At 44.9% G+C, this 13,536-nt stretch overlaps 1 protein-coding gene and 1 pseudogene across 1 annotated transcript; one reads left to right on the top strand and one right to left on the bottom strand.

Annotated features, from left to right (window-relative positions):
- Positions 1-13,536, top strand: part of LOC104994119 — a 19,155-nt pseudogene that overhangs the window by 2,668 nt on the left and 2,951 nt on the right.
- LOC104994100 (transmembrane protein 251-like) lies at positions 11,268-11,764 on the bottom strand. The gene has a single exon (XM_010847559.1). It carries the CDS (start codon positions 11,757-11,759, stop codon positions 11,268-11,270), a length of 492 nt encoding a protein of 163 aa, XP_010845861.1. The 5' UTR covers positions 11,760-11,764.

Here is a 13,536-nt window from a genome sequence, read left to right as displayed (position 1 = left end):
GTCTAGTCAAGACTATGGTTTTTCCTGTGGTCATGTATGGATGTGAGAGTTGGACTGTGAAGAAGGCTGAGCACCGAAGAATTGATGCTTTTGAACTGTGGTGTTGGAGAAGACTCCTGAGAGTCCCTTGGACTGCAAGGAGATGCAACCAGTCCATTCTGAAGGAGATCAGCCCTGGGATTTCTTTGGAAGGAATGATGCTAAAGCTGAAACTCCAGTACTTTGGCCAGCTCATGCGAAGAGTTGACTCATTGGAAAAGACTCTGATGCTGTGAGGGATTGGGGGCAGGAGGAGAAGGGGACGACAGAGGATGAGATGGCTGGATGGCATCACCGACTCGATGGACGTGAGTCTGAGTGAATTCTGGGAGTTGGTGATGGACAGGGAGGCCTGGCGTGCTGCGATTCCTGGGGTCGCGAAGAGTTGGACACGACTGAGTGACTGAACTGAACTGAACTGGTGCATGTGGGAACACAGTAAAATCCCTCTACTGACCCTGGGTTGTGGTTAAACAAAACTGCAGGCTTTATTGCAGGGGCAAAGGAAGGAGTTCAGGGAACTAAGGCTCAAAATGCCTGAAACCCCTTTGATTACCAGGGATTGGTGTCTAGAGACTGGGTGAGGTAGAGATGCTGGATACATGACCAACTCCTAGACAATCGTCTGATTACTTGGTGGTGAGGTAACTTGGAGCCACCATCATCAACCTTCTGGTTTCCCCTTGTCTGAGGTCTATGGGTTGGTAAGCAACTTCCTCCACCTACTGGGAGTTCAGTATCTACAAAACCTCTCAAAGATGACTCTCAATATTATTTTCAGCTCTCAGGAACAAACTAAAAGTCTTTGAATTTGTGGAATTGTTAAACTCTTACTTCTTTTTCTTGCTTGACTGTTTTCCTTTCTTTCTGTGTTTATGATTTCTCTTAATAATTTTATTTTCAAAATTTGGAGAAGGCTTAGAAAATTAATTTTCGACAAATAAGAGGTAGACAGAGGACATGAGGGATCTTCCAGGAGGGCTGTATAGGTCCTGCTCGATTACAAGATCACAATCTACAAAGGGGGTCAACATGTCGATGGACGTGAGTCCAAAACCAGCCCCCTGCTTGTTTCTGTACTTGTACAGCCCGTGAGCAAAGAATGGTTTTTACATTTTAAATGCTTGCATTTTAAATAATGTTGTGCCTATACAATATACTCCAAGTTGCCTCTTGAGCCCATATGTCTGAAATACTTACAATTCAAAAAGGATTACTTACTTCTGGTCAAGTGAGACTGGCAGTGGGTGGAGAGAAGGGGCTCTTCTCCAGTGATATTAGGAGATGAGTCTACAGGGCAGAATGCACAGGCTGGCATGAAAGTAAGCGTTTCCAGGGGGCCTGTAAACACTGCAAATGTAGTGAGCAGCTGGTTCATGCTGGGCACAGAGAAGGTGATTAGGGAGGGATGAAGAAGTGGCCGGAAGGTCACAGAAGACTGGCCTGTCACTGAAGACTCAGATCCCAGAAAGAAACACTTTCCAGTGGGTTACTTGTTTAATCTGTTTCTTTCCTCTTCTCTATAATTCACAAACCCATGCAGAAGGTAAGCTTCTTTCAAATAGCTGGTCTTGTTCTCATCTGCATCTCCATCTCCTAGAAGAGTTGATGGTGATAAATGTTTGTTGAATGAATGAATGTTGGGAGCATGACTTGGACATGATAGTAGAATTGAAGCCACCACTCATCCTATGAGTTTTCTATATGAGTTTATCCAATCTGGATATCTTCTCTGGGTTTCAGTAAAGTGGAATATTACGTTTTTTCTCTTCTTGGTGTTATGAGGGTCAAGAAGGGGTTTCCTTTCTTCAGGGACTGAAAAATACACCCGAGTTAGGATTTAGCCTGTTGACAGGAGTTAAAGGGTGAGCCCAGAGTGAGGGAGATGTTTAAATATGGGTAGTTCTATCTGATCAAGTGGAAATGCCAGTATTTTTAAATTCTTTATTTCTAACTAAAAAACAAATACATGCTATTTTAACACATCCAAACAAAATGTGTGTTCTGAAAGTGAAAGACTTCCACCAAATCCTACCCTACAGGTAACTGCTATTAACAACTTGGTTTTATTCTTTCAACCTGGATGGGAGTTTCTGTTTCATGGGTACAGAAGTTCAGTCTAGGAAGATGAAAAGAGTTCTGAGATACAGGCTGGTATAGTTACAAAGTAGTGTGAATTAATTTAATGCTGCCAAATTGTCTCTCAACAATCATTTTGAGTATATGCCCAGGAGTGGGATTGCTGGGTCCTACGCTTGCTCTAGTTTAGTCTTACATGGAATCTCCATACTGTTCTCCATAAGACCTCTCTCATGAGCCCATACATAATTTGAAAAGATACAAGCACCCCAATGTTCATAACAGCACATTTACAATAGCTAGGACATCGAAGCCACCTACCTATCCATTAGAGTAATGGATATAGAAGATGTGGTATTGTGATAATGGAATATTACTCAGTCATAAAAAAGAAACAAATTAATGCCATTTCAGTAACATATATGGACCTGGAGATTGTCAAACTGAGTGAAGATAGTCAAAGAAAGACAAATATCACATGATATCACTTATATGCACAATCGAAAAAAGGTATACTAATGTACTTATTTACAAAACAGAAGTAGAGGAAAAAACATATAGTTACCAGGGGTTAAAGTGAAGTGAAGTCGCTCAGTCGTGTCTGACTCTTTGCGACCCCATGGACTGTAGCCTACTATGCTCCTGTGTCCATGGGATTTTCCAGGCAAGAGTACTGAAGTGGGTTGCCATTTCCTTCTCCAGAGGATCTTCCTGACCCAGGGATCGAACCCAGGTCTCCCGCACTGTAGGCAGATGCTTTACCGTCTGAACCAGCAGGGAAGTTCACCAGGGGCTCAGGGAGAAGGATAAATTGAGAGATTTAGACTGGCAAATAACACAATTGTATATACAATAGATGACAATAAGAACCTGCTGTATAGCACAGGGCTCTCTACTCAGTGCTCTGTAATGGTCTATATAGGAAAAGAATTAAAAAAGAAAAAAAAAACCAGAGTGGATATATGTATGTGTATAACAGATTTACCTCTCTATACACCCAACACTAATACAACATTGTAAATGATTTATAGTCTAATAAAACTTTAAAACAATAATAAAATACCAGTCATTTCAATAACAAGTATTTTGTTGAAGATATTTTACCACCATAAAAATTGAAATGACAAAACAAAGTGCTCCAAACACAACACTGAATTCAACACCACGAGGGCAGGGCTTCCTGTCTGTTGTTCACGGCTGTATCACCAGCACCTGGCATGTTGTATGTGCTCTGTAGAAACAGCCTTTGTGAACCCTAATCTACTTTGGCTTATGCATTTTACTATTCAGATGGGGGTTCCCCAGTAGCTCAGCTACTGAGTACTGAGTACTGTAGGCAGGAGATAGCCTCTCAGGAATCTCTGAGGAAGTGTTCTAGAAGGTAAACGGGAGGAGTCAGGATTTACAGGTTTTTGAGGGGGGAAAAAACAAAAATATGTAGTTAAACATCAAAAGAATCTGCCTGTAATGCAGGAGCCATAGGAGATGTGGGTTCAATCCCTGGGTTGGGAAGATCCCCTGGAGGAGGGCAGGGCAACTCATTCCAGTATTCTTGCCTGGAGAATCCCATGGACAGAAGAGCCTGGCTGGCTATAGCCCAAAGGGTTGCAAAGAGTCAGACACAACTGAAGCAGCTTAACACCCATACATACACTATTCAGACTGGGTCGAAAGTCCCCTTCTCCAGGAAGTAGGCTATGAATGACAGGCCCGGTTTACCCTACTTTCAAATAGACTACAGGTGGAGGATGAACTTTAAGAGCATAAGAACAGGGTGTTGAATGGAGGGAATGGAATGGAGAGAACACAGTATTCTCTAGCAGTGAGGCTCCATTGGTATGAGATTAAAGACGGACCCACAGACCACCTGACCCAGAGTCAAAGCAGGGATTAGTCTGTGAAAGGGACTCAGAATTATAAGTCTGGGAGGAATTGCTCACTGGGGCTGTCTCTAGCTCTGCTGCAGTCCTGATGAACAGGCCAGGCATGAGTTGTCCTCTTCCTCCCTCCTTCCTTCAGCAGGACAGGGCCTGGCAGCAAAGGAAAGAGCTCAGTAAAACTAAAGAACCTGGGAGTTGTATCAACTGAGCAGCTTAGTGTAGCTGGAACATGAGGTGCATGTGATGAGTGAGACTGGAACAAGAGAGGGTTTGGGCCACCAGTGGGGAGCTTGAGCTCAGGCTGAGCTGCTTGAGCTGAGCCTCAAAGTTATGCGAAGTCATGGGGAACTTTAACTAACGGGGGAATGTGGTGGGATTTATCTATGTTGAGGTGAGGGTAGACAGGAAGTGGGCTGGGTAGAAAGAACGCCTTTTCTCTGGGGTTCTAAAGAATGGATACCAGAAAGAGTTCATCCCGTTACACCTCCGTCAGGCATTTATTGAGCACCTGGTGAATACAGACAGAGAGGGAGGTGGATGGGGAAGATGCAAGTGAGTAAGCAATCTGGTGCTATGGGAAAATGCGAGTTTGAAATTAGGCCAACTGGTTTCAAATCCAGGCTCTCAATGTGACACTGGTGGTGTTGACTGCATTTGCTCCTTCTTGAAGCCTTGGGAAGCTGATATCTTCCTTCAGGGGTGAGGGCTGGACTGAACAGTGCTGCTAATGCTGGGTAGATGAGGATAGCTCGTTCCTTCATATCTCTTACCACTGAAGGTTTCTGCTTCCCTTCCCAGACATTATCTGCTACATAGCCTTCATTGGCCTCCTGTTCACAAGATTCTGGAGGATCAGTATCCTGTATGTGATCTGGTGGTACCTGGATTGAGACACACCACGGCAGGGGGGCAGGCAGAGTGCTTTCATAAAATGCTGGGCTGTATGGTAGTGCACGAAGGACTATTTCCCCATCTCAGTGAGTATGGGGCTGGCTAGGGAGTGGTCAGGACCATCGTCCCCATGAGTCCATGGAGAAGTGTGACCCTGTGTGCAGTGAGCAAAATATTGGCCGGGGAGGCAGGAGGCAGGTTTCCACCACTCTGTGGCCAGTGGAAGAGTCAGCATCTGTCTGGCTACAGTTCTCCAACTTCAGTGAGGTGAGGCCACTATGAAGACTTGATGAAAAAAATCAGGATTTGAGGAACCCAGTAGGCCATGAAGTGCAGCAAAGTTATGTATCTTCCAGATGTAAATCTGTAAGGAATTTACAGATTTTACAGTGGGGTGAAGGAATCTGCAATGAAAACAAAATTTTCTGAAAGCATCTAGCTGACACTTCATCAGATGAAGATACTGGTACCCTAAAAGGAAAGAAAGTGTGATCAAGGACATAGAGCAGGGTCTTCTATTGATTTTAAAGTGTGTGCATTAGCTCTGAGGTTAGAATCAGAACAGAGAGCTCTCAGGATGTATCCTGCCCCGACTTTGATATGCTGTGTGTCCTTAGACAGAACTTTGCTCATTCTGAATCTCAGTTTCCCCAGGGATCTGCTAAACAGTCCGATTCCTCCTCTTCTACCTATCTCTTAATCTCTGATCACTGACTCATGGTACCTTATGTGCATTTTGTACACTTGACCCTGGACCCAAGGATAAGTCCTTAGGGATGCCGGCCCTTGAATTTGAATGAACTGACCTTTGTCCATTACTGAATCCCAGACAGACTAAATCCTTTGATGTAAGCATCTGTGATGGTAAGTTTTCTAGTGGGGACAGGAAGAGGAAGGCAGTTAGGACACAAAGAGGTGCCAGGCAGGGACAGGTGGCCCTCTCTGGACACAGGAGAGAAGAATGTATACAGTGACACCTCTAGGAGTGGACATCATAGGTTCTAATACAGGGTCTGCAATATAGCAGCTGTAGGACCTTGGGTGAGTTACACATGCTGTTTCTTCATGTGTAAACTGGAAATGCTGCCACATACATCATTGCATTGTGTGGATTCCACGAGAGATCAGGTCATTCTGGGGACTTCTAAGGACAGCATCTGGCTCTCCTTTCACACCTGGAGGGGCTGTCGATTGCACATCTGGCAGAAAAATCATTCTGAGCCTGTCTGTGCTTCTGAGAGGATTTCTCAAATAAGGCACTGTTGAAATTGTGGGAAACCGAGCTTTATTTGCAGAAATTTCACCTGCACAGAGTTCAGAATTGTGGGTTTCCTTGGGGACTCGACTGGTAAAGAATCTGCCTGCGATGTGGGAGACCTGGGTTTGATCCCTGGGTTGGGAAGATCCCCTGGAGAAGGGAACCACTACCCGCTACAGTGTTCTGACCTGGACGATTCCATGTTCTGTATGGTCCATGAGGTTGCAAAGCGTCCATAGGACTGAGCGATTTTGTTTTCACTTTCACTGCAGTCCTGTGGCATAAACACCTGCAGAGGGTGGGCAGTCCCCCTGTGTGGCCAGCAGAGAGAATGATGACATGCACTTTGACTCCCCTGTCCTGGACTGTCCCACTCCAGTGTTCTTGCCTGGGGAATCCCAGGGACGGGGGAGCCTGCTGGGCTGCCATCTATGGGGTCGCACAGAGTCGGACACGACTTAAGTGACTTAGCAGCAGCAGCAGTCCTGGACTGAGGCCTGCAAGGGGCACTGTGGCGCGCAGATTCTGGATTCTTGTCACCTCCCACGAGAACTTCCAAGACATCCACAAACCTTTACAGAGCCCTTACAGGCCTTGCAGGATTCTTAGGATGGCAGTGAATAGGGGGCCATGGAGTCTCTGCTGTCTACTGAAAACAAGTGCACAACCTAAAAGCTGTCAGGGGTTTTGTTCTGACACATTGCTGAGTACTGTAGGCGGGAGATAGCCTCTCAGGAATCTCTGAGAAGGTGTTCTATAAGGTAAAATGGGAGGAGTCAGGACTTAGGGTTTTTGAGGGGGGAAAAAAACAAAAACATGTAGTCAGACATCCAAAGATTATTGCCAGGCAAAAAGTAGACGTCTCCAATGAATGATTTTCATGTTTTTCTACATATGGGGAGATAAAAAGCTGGGCTCATTGTAACCTTCTTGAGTTCAAGGCCCATTGTCAGCAGCAGCTACAGTGGCTGCTAGCTTGAAGGCAGGCAAACAACATTCCTTTTCCTAACAACTCTGCTGGGTTTACTCCACATTAAAAGCATTTGCACTGTGACTCTATGAGCCACTGCCTAGTGGTAGAGTTTCTAGCAAAAGTAGGAGACTTACTTCTGAGCACTGGAGTTTTCCAAATGCACCCTATGGGCTTCCTAAGAGCTAATGGTGGAAAATCAGGATATCCCCAAGTACAACTTCTTCCCCCTCATGCTGAAGATCAGTCCAGGAGCTGGGTTTCTGTGTAAGATATCATTATCCCGGAGCAGCAATGTCTCCACAGACCAAGGCCTGAGCAGGTGTGAAGTGCTGTGGGCAGGCTGTGACCTGGTATCAGGAAGTCCTACAGACTTGGTATGACAGCTCCCTGGCCCTTCTCCACCCACACCTGTGGGCACCACTAGAGACTTCATGCCCCTCCTCCCAGCCCTACCTTCAGCACCCTGGGGTCTCTTACACTGAGTCATAGTGACTCAAGGGTCCAGCCCTCCACCCAGGACAGAACTCCAGCTGTCACAGTCCTTGGAGAGATGCTCACTCCCTCCTGAAGTGGCTCCTTCATTCTGGATGGGCTCTGCCTGGGACAGGGTTTCATGTAGGACAGGGGCTTGGGTCCCTGTCACCCTCCCAGGAGTCTCACCTCTGCCTTGGGCAGGGGGCCTTCCTTCCCTGGTGGGCTGTATCAGCTTCATCCATTCATGGGTCTGTTCTCTCCCTCTGTTCTACGGTCTCCCAGAGCATCTCCTTTGCTCCCGGCCTGCAATGGGGACTAGGCTCCCCAGATAGGCTGTATCTAATCTCAGGACACTCACATGGGGGTTTATAGCACTTGGGCTCAGGGGACACAGAAGAGGTCCGTACAGAAAATCAGCAGGTGGACCAGCAGTGGAACAAGGTGCGGCCCTGATTCACCAGGTTGCTCTTCAGCTGGTCTAGACCGCCAACCTGGATCCCTCCTGGAACTACCTCGCTGGCTTCCACTCTCATGGGGTCCTTGCCACTGGAACTTTTACCAACCTGTGCACGGAGGGCACGGGCTTCTGCTCGCATCTGATGCTGCTGCACTGGGGTTTCTGGGCCCCTGTCTACAGGGATTACAGCATGTCAGGGGGTGACATGCCCCTGCCACTCTTTCTATCCTAGGATGATGAGGGCTGAAGGCATGAGGAAGGGTTTTTTTTGTTTTTGTTTTTTTTTGGCGTGAGCCTACCATGAAATGTTTATTAACGCTGTTCCAGAGAGAGCTCTCAGTGACTAACAGTTGAGGCTTCATGGTGCATAAAAACCCCTGGCCCAAAAGAAAGAAAAAAATAACTACACTCCAGCCCAGTGACTCTCAACCCTAACAGACTTGCTTGAAGAGCTCTCAAACATGATTGCCTTGGCCCCTCTCCCAGGGATTGATAGCTGGGAAGGGACCCTGGCATTGTTTATATGAGTTTTGCAGTTTTTTTATTTCCTTGAGTGATTATAATATTCAGACAGAGTTCAAGACCCGCTCACTGCCTTAGATCAAAACAAAAATATCAATACATGATGATTCCCAACCATGGTCTAGAATTATGTAGAACATTATAAACATATTGAAGAACTTATAAAGTATGGCACTTATTTGATGCAAAAACGAGACATGTGGTATTGTGGTAACCTTTTCTGCCAGTGTTTTAGAGAGACTGAGAACATTAAATCCATCAAGAAGGAAATCAACAGTAGATAATTTTAACAAAGACTTTAACACAACTCATGGTAAACAAACATGCAGGTTTGATTATTCTCTGGGTGCTGTCACTTCAGAGCACTTTATCTGATGATTCCACTTCCCCAAAGAAAAGCTTTTTAATTATGAAAGCTTTGTTTGAAGTAGAATCAAATTCTAAGGGAATCACATTTTTCCCTTTAAAACTGTAGTGGTGGTGTTTTTTTTTAATGACTTTATTTCTTTATTTTTGGCTGTGCAGGGTCTTCAGCTGCTGCATGGACTTTTTTCTAGTTGCAGCAAACGGGCTACTCTCTAGTTGCAGTATGTGGGAGAGTTTACTAGAATTTTAAGTCTAAGAAAGTCTCCCTCAATAAAATACGGAATTACTACTTTACAAGACAAATAGCAAACTCACAAACCTTTCATTACATCATTTGTAAAACAAAAAGTGATGGAAATAATGTTCTTAAACGATTTCCAAACTAGCACTGCCTCAGGACAAATCAAATAAATAAAACAAGAAACTGTGCAATGACTTTTCTTAAATTATGTCCTTTTTTTGATAAGCAGTATAGTAGAATGATATAGCTGGAGATCTGAAGCCAGATATCCTGGGTTCAAATCCTGGCTCTTCCACTAGCGGTGTGACCAACAGCAAGTTATTAATTCTGTGTGCCTCAGGCTTCCTCATTTTCCTCTTCTGTAAAGTGGTGGTACTAGTCCCAACACATACTTGTATCATAGAACTCTCATGCAGTATGAATCTGTATATCTCAGGAATCTGCCTGCAGCCATGCATACTTTTAGTAAGTACTCAAAAGATGCAAGTGATTTGGTTACCTGTCCCTTGCAAAAACATGTATTTCAAACTGTTATTTAATTTGAAGACTCAGTGTATCAGTGTCTTGTAGCAAAAAAACATTTCAGTAACTAGACCTTTGGAAGTAGTAAAGGACAGAAATGAGACTACTGGAGAAGAATCTGATTGTGCCAAGGACACCTGCTTTATCTTTCAAGTAAAAGCTTCCTATGGAATGCCCAGCCTTCCATTCTGGTCAAACCTGACTTAAAGCTGCTTGAAGACTTTGATTTTCAGTAGCTCATACAAAGAGAAGAACCTTTCTTCAGTTCTTTTCCATTTATTAGCATGGTTAGGCAGACAGTACCCAGTGCTGAAACATCTGTCATCTGTGAGAAGCCCTACAGCTCAGGGATTAGGAATAAAGGCATCAGATGCCGGGTTAGGCTCTGGCTTTGCTTCTTGGCTATGTGACCTTCAGCAAGTTACAGAACTTCTGCTCACTGTCCTTATCTGTAAAATCTGGATAATAATAACTGTTATCTCATAGGGCTGTTGGAGGACTACATGAGTTGATTCATGTTAAAGCTCTTAGAATAGAGCCCAAGAGAAGTACCAAAAAAATGTTACAATTCTTATTAGAAATCAGTGTAAAACATTTCTCTGGTATTGATGACATAACTATAAAAATATATCTTGATCTCAACCAGAAAAAAAAAATTCCTAAAATCTAGGTTTCCATTTTTCAGTTATTTGTGTTGTTACCAGACATGAGGTAATGAGTACAAATGCAAGAGGCGGTACAGGGATCACATCTCCATGCAGTTAACCTATTGCCTGAAGACTAGACTTTAGGCAGAAAAGAAAATCAGAGGGATGGTGACTTGAGAGCATCGTTTAGATAGCACACATCTGACAGGGATTGGACTACTTTCATTGAACACCTTGTTTCCATTTTCTATGTGTTAGATTGCTCAGCTTTCAACCATTTAGTCTTTTCCCAAGTAGTTTTTTTTTTTTATTGCATTAATAATTCTAGCTAAGGAACAGCACCCGTAGCATTACCAAAAGGAAGATCACATTTTGCTTCTCAAGACACCCATCGCCTCAATAATTTCATACCAATTTCTCACAAGCTGATAGCAAACGAGCATAGTGCCTTAGCTACAATGGGATGAACTGGTGTTTTAGTTTGAAGAATTTTAAAGCAAGCCAAGTAATTGTATAAAATTTAAATTTTATGACCATGTTTGGACCTTTTTACATTAAACACAATGGAAATGTTCATATTCATTTTTCCCCAAAGGAAAATTTTCTGAATTATCACTATGTTGCACAGTAAAATAAAAATATGAGTCCAGGTACTTATTCAAGTTTCTAAGGAATGCAAATAACAGATAAAATTTTACTTCCAAAATCTGAAGTCATCCACATGATTTTGGAGTACTGATTCTCAGTCTTTACCTAAAAACTCATTATTCAGATAAAGTTAGCCCCCTAGCCACATTCTTTAAAAAGCTTCTACCCCACCACAACTTCCTGAGATCTGTGAAGCAACTGCGGTCTTGTGATCAGGCTCCATATCATACTGGCAGTTTTGTACTTGTAAGGAAAAAATGATGACGGATTTTATGTGTCAATCAGTTGTAGTCTGCTGATCTGATTAGACCCCTTGACAAATGCTTGGTGGCGATTGCATATAACTGCCAAGCATATGGGAATAATACAGTAGCCCACCGTTTTGGGGTCAGCTCTTGTACAAGAGTAAAGGAATAAAAACATCTGTAAGTAAGGTATCAGAAAAACAACTGTCCAGAACCAAAAAGGCAGGGAGAGCAACCGAGTTTTCAAGGAGTGTGTCCACGTGGTTCCTTCAAGGGGCTCCTCTGGGTGCTGTTGAATGTGTTCCAAGGCCAGCCTGTTGTAAGTCTCATTGATTTCAAAAACGTAGTAAAATGCTGCTGCACTTGCTAATAGATACAGTCCCACTCCGATCCATCCCATCCGCTGACGGAAATTCATCATTCTCCATGCTCTGTGCAGTGGTCCCGAAAATCTTCCTGTTCCCACGGCAAGCATTAAAGAGTCACTCAGTTCTGAATAATCGGGTGGCTTTGGCATTTCAGAGAAAAAGCCACTATAAAAGAAATCCCCCGGGGTCACCGGCTGGGAGAATGGTGAGCACGGCCAGCCTGGAGCAAAGACTGAGTGTGATTAAGCACAGCGTGACTGCAGCCGGTCACGCGGGGGCTGGCCCCCGTCGCTGCTGCCCGAGCCCCAGCCTGTGTCGGTCGGCCCAGCCGGCAGGCTTCCCCCGACACCTGGGCCTTCCCTGCAGCCGGCCCCGCCCCCGGTCGCGCAGCAGGGACCGCAGGCCGCGACCAGGGCTGCGCAGGCGGCGCCAGACCCGGGCCTCTCCGCCTTGCAGCGCCGAGAGCCCAGTGCCGGGCAGCGGCCACCGGCCGAGGCTGCAGAGCTGGGCAGGTCCCGGGTCTCACCTCCCGTCCCATGAGGAAGGGTTTTAAGGAAGGTGGCCAACTGTTCTGTACTTCTTTCAAGTGAATGTGTAGTAGACAAGGAGATGAGACCCAAAGAAGCATTTCCCACAGGTCTGTGCTTAGTGATGTGCTTGGTGGGAGAATTGGGAAAAGGGAGTTCCCTGTTGGCAGGAGAGTCGGGTAGAGCCCAGGCAACATAGTCCTGAACCGTGCTTGCCCCCTTCACTCTGCAGGTGACCACCTTCCTCTCTCCCCAGGGCTGGTCTCATCAGACAAGGAGAGCACTGCTCACATCCTGAGCAGGAAAGGAGGCAGCAACCTGCTGTCCATTGTTGTTGGAGGCGTCCAGGAGTCACTGAATGCCACGCCTGGAGCCTACAAGCTGGTGCTGCAGAACCGCAAGGGCTTCATCAGGCTCGCCCTGATGCATGGGTATTGGGGAGAGGGCTCTGGGTTCAACTGGAGATTGGCAAGGATTGTAGTTTGGAGGGAAGACTGCAGAGACAAATGCAGATCCTATTTTGGCAGGGAGAATCTCAATCCATTGACAATGAAGATTGTATGTTGATGATAGATGCACTGTCTCAGGCCCAAATACCCAGAGAAAATTCTAGAAAGAAGATTTTGTGACTAAAGGGATTAAGTCTCAAAGGTCATATTGCTGAAAGCTTGCATTACATCTGAGACCCAGAGAATCTGGGTGAATGGAATTTGGGGCACGCTGGAATGTGAAGTCAAGTGGGCCTTAGAAAGCATCACTACGAACAAAGCTAGTGGAGGTGATGGAATTCCAGTTGAGCTATTTCAAATCCTGTTAGGTAGGATCTTCAAACTACCGTACAATTGCACTCATCTCACACGCTAGCAAAGTAATGCTCAAAATTCTCTAAACCAGGCTTCAACAGTGCGTGAACCGTGAACTTTCAGATGTTCAGTCTGGATTTAGTAAAGCTAGAGGAGCCAGAGATCAAATTACCATTATCCTCTGGATCATCGAAAAAGCAAGAGAGTTCCAGAAAAATATCTACTTCTGCTTTATTGACTACGTCAAAGCCTTTGACCATGTGGATTACAAAACCTGTGGAAAATTCTTAAAGAGATGGGAATACCAGACGGGCTGACCCGCCTCCTGAAAAAACTGTATGCAGGTCAAGAAGCAACAGCTAGAACCAGGACATGAAACAACAGACTGGTTCCAAATTGGGAAAGGAGTGGGTCAAGGCTTTTTATTGTCACCCTGCTTTTTAATTTATATGCAGAGTACATCATGCAAAATGATGGGCTGGATGAAGCACAAGCTGGAATCAAGATTTCCAAGAGAAATTTCAATAACTCAGATATGCAGATGACACCACCCTTATGGCAGAAAGTGAAGAAGAACTAAAGTGCCTCTTGATGAA

Source organism: Bison bison, unplaced genomic scaffold (genome assembly GCF_000754665.1).
Source record: "Bison bison bison isolate TAMUID 2011002044 unplaced genomic scaffold, Bison_UMD1.0 scf7180017864251, whole genome shotgun sequence".
NCBI lineage: Eukaryota > Metazoa > Chordata > Mammalia > Artiodactyla > Bovidae > Bison > Bison bison.
Note: the sequence above shows the minus strand (reverse complement) of the source record. Positions and strands in the feature narration are given on the sequence as shown.

Bases quoted from the DNA above. Each gene is read 5' to 3' on its own strand.
- LOC104994100 (XM_010847559.1), bottom strand. From the start codon at position 11,759: ATGCCAAAGCCACCCGATTATTCAGAACTGAGTGACTCTTTAATGCTT.